Raw genomic sequence first — 7,983 nt, 5'->3', positions numbered from 1 at the left:
CCACCAGTGTTTGTTTTTTCAAATATTTAACATCCTTGCTTGGTTGAATCCACAAATGCGGAACCCATAGATCCTGAGGGCCGACTCTACCCCCTTCCTGAGAACATCCCCCACAGATGGCTGCCCTGGATGCCCTCTGTTAGCCCGACTACCAGGTGGACCCCAGGTTGGGGGCTGGGACCAGGAGACACGGGCTTCTTTCTTGGGAAGGGGCGTGTTGGGGAGTCCTCGACGTGCCCCAGACAGGGCCCTTTCCCAGCGGGGGCTCAGCCAGGTTCCCCTTTCACCAAGGCTGGGCTGGGTGGAGTCCGGATAGTTAGACCCCAGCACCTGTGAGTCACGCAGACCCAGAGGCAGGAAGCAGACAGTAAGTGACAGCCGCTAAGACTCAGGGAGGCTGGGCCAGGGCTGTGGGCTGGGGCACGAGGGTACCTTCACCTGGGCATCAGAAGCACTTGAGAAGACAGGAGCTGCTGGCTCTGATGTCTGCCCCCCCAGGCTGGCATGAACTGGCCAGAGATGTCAGACGTGGCACATGCCTGCCTCTGGCCTGGAGGGGCTTGCAACAAGGAGGCAGGCCCTGTCCCAAGTTGACCTAGCCTAGTGCCCAGGACATGGAGGACAGGGGGCAGCAGCCCCGGGGAGGGGCGGGACAGTTCCCTCCCAAACACACTTCTGGAGCTGCTGCAGTCGGGGGGACCCTAACCTACCTTGTGCCTTCCTTTCCATGTGCCGGGGTGAGTCCCAGGGGGTGACCTCAGCACTGGCTGCACCACACACATCTCTCCTGCCCTGATTGGCTCCCACCTGGGGCACGCAGTTGGGCAACACAGGCCCTGCTCTGCCCATCCAGCCTCTAGGGCAGGTGCAAACTCAGCCTGGGCCTGGAGACAGCAGATCGGAGTGTGTCCAGGTGCTCAGGGACTGGTCACGGAAAGGCAGGGAGCCCTCCCTGGGACCAGGGAGACACCGAAGACCTGAGAGTCAGGCCGGGACCTGCAGCGGCCCGGGGTGGAAGTCTAGAGCGGAAAGTGCCTCCATGGGCCTTGCTCACTGTGCCCTGCTTCTGGAGGATTCCGTCTGGGCCCCTGCCCGTGTCTAGGGGAGGGCCCGGAGGTGATCAGCAGCCTCACCAAGAACGCGCTAGGGTGGGAGTCCCCGAAGAGGAGTTGCACCCTCTCAGCAGTGGGGAGGGGATGCTGGAGAGGAAAACGAAGAGAAACCTCCCCCCAGCCCACCCTGTTCTGCACTGGGTGATAAATACCACATGTGCCCTAGGAAGCCACGTGTGTCGCTGGCCCCTAACACGAGGATGGGGGACTTGAGATGCTGGTGCAGGTTCCTAGCGAGGCTCAGAGCTGCAGGTCTCCAGGGAGTTCTCGCAGAGCCTGGGGGGCACGGCCTGCCTCAGACAGTCCCTGGACCCCGGACCTGTGGACGCCTCTGTCCCTAGAGATGATGCTGCGCATCGGAGCTTTCCTGGTTTTTCACGTTTTTCAGATTTCCTTATAAGCGATTTGACTTCACAGCGTGACCTTTTTATACACGTTTTGTATCTGGTATTTGTTTAGACCTTAGAAGTGTTCTGAGGCTGGACGCGGTGGCTCATGCCTATGATCCCAGCACTTTGGGTGGCTGAGGTGGACGGATCACCTGAGGTCAGGAGTTTGAGACCATCCTGGCCAACATGGTGAAACCCCGTCCCTACTAAAAATAAAACAATTAGCCGGGCGTGGTGACGGGCGCCTGTAGTCCCAGCTACTCTGGAGGCGGAGCAGGAGAATGGCGTGAACCCGGGAGGCGGAACTTGCAGTGAGCCGAGATCGCGCCACTGCACTCCAGCCTGGGCGACAGAGCGAGACTCCGTCTCAAAAAAAAAAAAAAAAGTGTTCTGTCATAAAAGTGAAGTGATAAGCTCTGGGCACCCCTGAGAATTTGTTTTCGTTTCAGAAAGGTTCCCACACTATGAGGTTTAGGAGCGCTGTGAAGCAAAAGCCACGCCTCAGAATCCCAGGCGGAGACTGCGACCTCCTCCCGGGAGGGAAGCCAGTAGCTGAGCACCTGCGGGAGATTAAAGAGAGGAGTAAGGAGGTGAGTTCATATGCAAAGAGCCACAGTCGCAGGCAGTGGGGCCTGGCTCAGAACAGGCTGTGCTGAGAAGCGGGAGCAGGAGCTGGCGCCGCCTTGCGGGCTGGCGGAGGACCATCCACTCGTCCCATCTCATGGGAAAGAAACGTGAGACCCCTGGCTCGCTCCACACACGACCTAAGTGCCAGATGGATGAAACGCCTACGCGTGAGTAAATGCCAGGAACATGAGACTGGAACGTGGCAGGATATCCTTCTGCCCACGAGTCTAAAAGCTTACGCGGTAATGGGAGAATGGTTCCAATGTGATAAACTCAGGTTTCTAGAACGTCTGTGCTCCAGAAACACTGGAAGGCAAGTGGCTGCTGACTGGAGGAGATAATTGGTAATTGGATGCTGCAAGCGGCAAAGGGCTGGGAACGCAAAACACTGCAAGAAATCCAACAAATGGGCCGGGCGCGGTGTCTCACGCTTGTAATCCCAGCACTTTGGGAGGCCGAGGCGGGAGGATCACGAGGTCAGGAGATCGAGACCATGATGAAACCCCATCTCTACTAAAAATACAAAAAATTAGCCGGGCGTGGTGGCGGGCGCCTGTAGTCCCAGCTACTCGGAGAGGCTGAGGCAGGAGAATGGCGTGAACCCGGGAGGCGGAGCTCGCAGTGAGCCGAGATCGCACCACTGCACTCCAGCCTGGGCGACAGAGCAAGACTCCGTCTCAAAAAAAAAAAAAGACAGTAGATTTTGTGTTTATACAGTAAACTCAGAAAAGACGTCATGCTGTACCACAAACCCAGAATAGGTTTTGCAGAGATTTTCTTGGTGTTTTTGTTGTTGAGACAGGATCTTGCTGTGTTGTCCAGGCTGGAGGGCAGTGGCACAGTCATGGCTCACTGCAGCCTCAACCTCCCTGGCTCAGAGAATCCTCCTGCCTCAGCCTCCCGAATAGCTGGGACCACAGGTGCACACCACCATGCCTGGCTAATTTTTATTTATTTATTTATCAAGATGGAGTCTCAGTCTGTCACCCAGGCTGGAGTGCAGTGGTGTGATCTCGGCTCACTGCAACCTCCTCCTCCCGGGTTCAAGCGATTCTCCTCCCTCAGCTTCCTGAGTAGCTGGGATTACAGGTGCCTTCCACCGGGCCCAGCTAATTTTTGTATTTTTAGTAGAGACAGGGTTTCACCATGTTAGTCAGGCTGGTCTCGAACTCTTGACCTTGTGATCTGCCCGCCTTGGCCTCCCAAAGTGCTGGGATTACAGGCATGAGCCACTGCACCTAGTTATATTTTTATTGTAGAGACGGGGGTCTCACTGTGTTGGCCAGGCTGGTCTCAAACTCCTGAGCTCAAGCCATCGATCCACCTCAGCCTCCCAAAGTGCTGGGATTACAAGTGTGAGCCACCGTGCCCAGCCTACAAGGATTTTCATTCTGCTTTGTCTAAAGTTGAAAAAGTTTTGGAAAATCTAAGCATCGTTTAATAGGGAATCTCTAAGTAAAATGAGGCAGCATCGTGGGTGGAATATCAGCACCAAAGCGCCAAGCCTGTGGTTAAAGACGGCAGACCATCTTCAGTCTTCTCAGCCCCTTTCAAGTCCCCTACTATATCAGAAAGGGTTGGCTGCTTGCTTTTAAAGCACGAGCCACAGAATGGAGAGAATGGGCGGCTGGAAGGCAGGCTGAGAGTGGTGAGGGTCCCTGCTGGCCAGTCAGAGAGGTAGCCTGGCACCCATGGGGCAGGGGAGCTGGGAGCTGGAGGTGTGAGCAGCGTCTGCACAGAGCCTTCTCTGTACGCTGGGCTCAGGTCAGCGGGCTCAAGGGGTCGGCTGCCTCATTGACTTCTAGGAGGCAGCGGCATGAGTGGGAGTCGAGGGAGGCTGTCCCAGGGCGGCCTAGGTGGGAGCAACAAGGTCGGTTTTAGCTGGTTCTACCCCGTGGGCCCTCCATATCTGGGCCTGGGTGTGGGTGCATGGATGAGGACTGCTGCTCTGGGGAGGGAGTGTGCCAGGTGCCAGAAGGGCAGGAGGAAGACACGGCTGTCCCCCCACACCAGGTGGAAGAAGGCTTGGGGGAGGAGGTGGTCAGGGAGCTCTTGTCTGCTGGCCTCAGCCACCCGTCGGGTGAGACCCAGGGCGCCAGGACGACAGAGCTCAAAGGAGCCCTTCCCAGGCACCGCAGGCCTTGCTCCCTGTTGGCCCACATGCTGCAGCCTCACCTGTGGCCAGGCCCACCAGCAGGCCTACCGGTTGGACACCTGGTCAGAGTGGGCTGGGGTCCATGGACGAGAGGTGTTGAGGGGAGCCTCTTCTGCACTCAGGATGTGGGGCTCGCTGCAGTGGGGGCTGCGGAAGGGCCCCTGCCTGGCTGGAGAGCTCAGCCTGAGAAGCAGGGCCTGCCCTCCCCACACCCCATCCTCGCTGCTCCCTGGTCCTGTAGCCCCTGGGTGTCCATCTTGGGTCAGGACTCACAGGAAGGCCAGGGAGGAGGATGGGGCAGGGCCTGGGTGGGGCTCCGGGCCAAGGCCCCCGGGATAAGGGCATAGGAGTGACAGGGGGTCCCGACAGAGGGTCCTGGATGCAGCATCCCTCCCTGGAAAGCCTGGGGTGTGGGCGTGACACATGCGCCCCTGCGTCTCCCAGCCACATGCAGATGAGGATGCAAGCGCAGCCTTTAGACGACAGAGTTTATTTCAGACTCAGCCTCCACTCAGGCCTGGGGTTCCTGTGGCCGCTGGCCAGTGAGGGCAGGCCACGTTCTCACAGTGCCCGCCACCACCTTCTGGGAGTTCCCCTGCTGCCGCGCGCCAAGGGCCACGCTGGGACTGGATGTGCTAAGGAGGGGCTGCACAAGAGGCCTCCCCAGGTGCGGTGGGCTGAGGACAGTGTGTGACGGTCGCCGCCAAAAGCAGTTCTACTCTACCTGTTATTGCATTATACGCTGGTTAGACTCAGGTGGTGCCGGGTGCAAGCTGGAGGGGCAGTCTAGGGGGGCAGGGCGGGCACAGCTGTGAGGGGCCCTCGGCATCCCTGCCTCCCCGCCGGCGTTGGGGCTTCCCTGGAGCACAAGCTGGGGAAGGCGACCCTTGGGCAGCCCCCCGCCACATGCAGGCTTCAGGGGTCCGTCTTCCCACCCAGCTAGGCTTGGGTGATGTGCGGAGGTGGCACTGAGGCTCTGCTGAGGTGACTCCCCACCCCAGGTCCGTCCCACTGCATTGGCCCAGGCAGACCCCCGGGGGTACGCAAAGAGCAGAAATGGGGTGAATGGAGGCACCGCGCCCTTTAATGTCCCCATGAGGGCCGGGCCCAGGCCGAACCCATCCCGGCACCCCCACCTGCACTCAGAGACCAGCCCTTGGGGCCCAGGATCACCCAGCCGCCGGCGGTGGAGGGGCCACACACAGGGTCCATTCCTTTCTCGAAGTTCCCCAGCTGTGCCCTCTCCCCACATCCTGTGCTGTGGACCCTGGAGCCTGGGTTCTTCCTGCCCTGGAGGTTGGGGAAGTCCTGGGTCAGCAGGGGTGGGCTCGGGCGTCCTCTCCACTGTGCGCGTGTGTTGGGGGCATATGTGGGTGTGTAATGAATGTGCGTGTGTACGCATAGGTAAGGGTGAACTCTGCATGCACTGGCTTCCTCAGGTCTGTACAGGAAGTGGCTCCGTGCCCCCCGCCTGGCCCCCAGGTATTATTTCTTCCGGGCCAGGAAGGCCACACCAAGAATCAGGGCTATGGCTGCCACAGCCACACCCCCAGCCACCAGCAGGGGGTTCAAGTTCTCACAGGACCAGGGACCTCGGCCCCCAGGCCTCCCACTGGCAGCCTCGTCCTCCTCCGCCCCGTCCCCAGGACCCTTGGGCTCCGGGGTTCCATCAGGACTGCTGGGGACCGTGGGGGCCGTGGGGGTCGGCTTCAGGTTGCTGTGGTTGTTGAGAAGGGCAGGGTCGGCCTTGGCCGGGGTCTTCTTGGCAGGTGCCGTGGTGGGAGCTGCCGGCGGCTGCTGCTTCTCGGCCGGGGCCTCCTTCTTCGAGGGCTTGGTCAAGGGGGCTTTCCCATCGGCTGCTGGGGGTACCTTGGCCTCAGTGGTGGCCTGGGGCACCTTGATGTCGGGCTTGGGGCTGCTGGCCGACTTCCCTCTGGACTCCATGGTGGGCGGGGCGTATGGGACAGGCAGGTGGCTGCACCAGAGGGACTCAGGACAGCTCGTCGCCCTTGGGCATTCTATGGGCCTGGAGGGAGACACAAGGGAGGCTGCGCGCGGGTCCAGTCCCCCCGTGCTGCCCCGACCACCTGGTCCCCAGGCAGCCCCTGCCCAGTTCTCTGGACTCCCTGGAGCCCCAGCTCAGGGGCCTCCCGTGGGCCTCTGACACTTCTCTTTCACAGCCTGGACTCCGTCTGCCCATGACCACTCCTCAAGGGGCCCCTCCAGCCGCAGAGGCAAGGGCCACACACAGGTGGGAGGAGCTAGGGGCCCCCACCGTGCTCCATAAAATGGCCCGTGCAAATGCCACATCCTCCCACCAGCCGGGGGCAGGAGGCTCTTGGTGGGGAAATAAGGATCAGGCCCAGAGAACTGGAAGGAAGAGCATTCTCCCCTCCAAGGAGGGGAGGTGATCGGAGCCCCAGTGGGAGAGCTGACTGCATCCCCTCCTCAGGAGAGCATTCTTGCTTTGCAGAGATGGACGCTAAGGCACAGAGGCTGCGACCTGGCCAGGGTTCCGGTGGAGGAGGGTGGGGAAGGGCAGGAGCTGGGATCTCAGGCAGTCATCAGGATGGGTGGGCCCACAAGAACCCAGACTTGAGAAAACTGGGGTGTCTCTCCAGGAAGGCAGCGTGGGGCTGTGCTTCCAAGGGCCGTCTGCCCCTCCCCAGCCTCTGGGGCCCCCTCCTCAGCATGGGCCGTGCCTGCCTCGAGCCCTGGGGCAGGGAGTCCTTGCCGAGCCCAAGGCTGTGCTGTCTCTGTGGGCAGAGGGTTCCTGGCATTAAACAGGGTGGGCACATGCTGCAGTTGGCCCGCGGGTCAGCGGGGAGGACAGGGTTCTGGGCTGTGGGAAAGGCGGTGCCCAGATTCTCAATGACCCAGGCAGAGGTGGGAAGGGCCCTGGGGGCCCAGCCGCCCTGAACCTGAGTGGGTCTTGCCCCAAAGCCTCAGAGGCCGCTTGTCTGCCTCTCCCAGGGAAGGATGAGAAATGCCCCCCTGACCTGCAGAGAAAGGGAGGCGCGTTCCCCATCCACCGCCAGGTGCACTGACCACACTGAAGGTCACCCGAAGGTCACAGCGTGATGAGGGCATCACCAGGAGAGGCCCAGCTGCTGCCGACCTCCCAGGGAAGCCCAGCCGCCCCTTCACCCCTGCAGTTCTGGAGGGGCTCAGCTGCTGGGCATCAAGTTTGCAAAGAGCAGGTGGTCTGCCCCCCCAACCTCGCTATTTGTGGCACTTACGTCCCGGCCGCCGCCTCCCTCTCCCGGTATCAGCTGCGCCCTGGAGAACTGGGGGGCCCGGGCGCAACCCCAGTGACCTTCAAGGCCCGGAGCCGCCTCCTTGCCCCGCAGGACCCCGCGCCCGCCCCGCCCGCCGGGAGCCCCCCGCCTTACGCGTCCTCCGGCCTCCCCCGGGCTGCGCGCTCCTCCGCGGGACGACGGCGGCTGCGAACGCGGAGGAGAGCTCGGGAGTTTCCCACAATGCACTGCTCCCGGCGCAGGAGGGCGGGGAGGGGGAGGGGCAACGGGGCCCCGCCCCGCCGGGAACCGTGGGGTCCGCAAACCCAGCTCCGCCCTAGATCCAGGGGTAGAAGCTTAGGGTCCGGGAGAGCAACTGCGAGGTCCAAGTCCCATCTGGGACTGCCAGAGGCAGGAGGCGGGTCCCGCTCAGCATCCCCTCTAGGCCAGGGTGCCCCTTGGTC

General features: G+C 61.5%; 1 protein-coding gene across 2 annotated transcripts; it reads right to left on the bottom strand.

The window, feature by feature from the left end:
- Nucleotides 1–4,754: 4,754 nt before the first annotated feature.
- Nucleotides 4,755–7,765, bottom strand: CEND1 (cell cycle exit and neuronal differentiation 1). 2 transcript variants are annotated; one of them, XM_055260144.2, is made up of 2 exons: nucleotides 7,676–7,765; nucleotides 4,755–6,309 (listed from the first exon to the last, which is right to left on the bottom strand). In XM_055260144.2, exon 2 carries the CDS (start codon nucleotides 6,225–6,227, stop codon nucleotides 5,769–5,771), a length of 459 nt encoding a protein of 152 aa, XP_055116119.1. In that variant the 5' UTR covers nucleotides 6,228–6,309; nucleotides 7,676–7,765; the 3' UTR covers nucleotides 4,755–5,768. The 2 variants fall into 2 exon arrangements, with proteins under 2 accessions (XP_055116119.1, XP_063486977.1); XM_063630907.1 differs by lacking the exon at nucleotides 7,676–7,765 and adding an exon at nucleotides 7,523–7,589.
- Between the last annotated feature and the right edge of the window lie 218 nt (nucleotides 7,766–7,983).

This window comes from Symphalangus syndactylus, chromosome 21 (genome assembly GCF_028878055.3).
Source record: "Symphalangus syndactylus isolate Jambi chromosome 21, NHGRI_mSymSyn1-v2.1_pri, whole genome shotgun sequence".
Taxonomy (NCBI): domain Eukaryota; kingdom Metazoa; phylum Chordata; class Mammalia; order Primates; family Hylobatidae; genus Symphalangus; species Symphalangus syndactylus.
The sequence above is the reverse complement of the archived record's forward strand: the minus strand, read 5'-3'. Positions and strand labels throughout refer to the sequence as shown.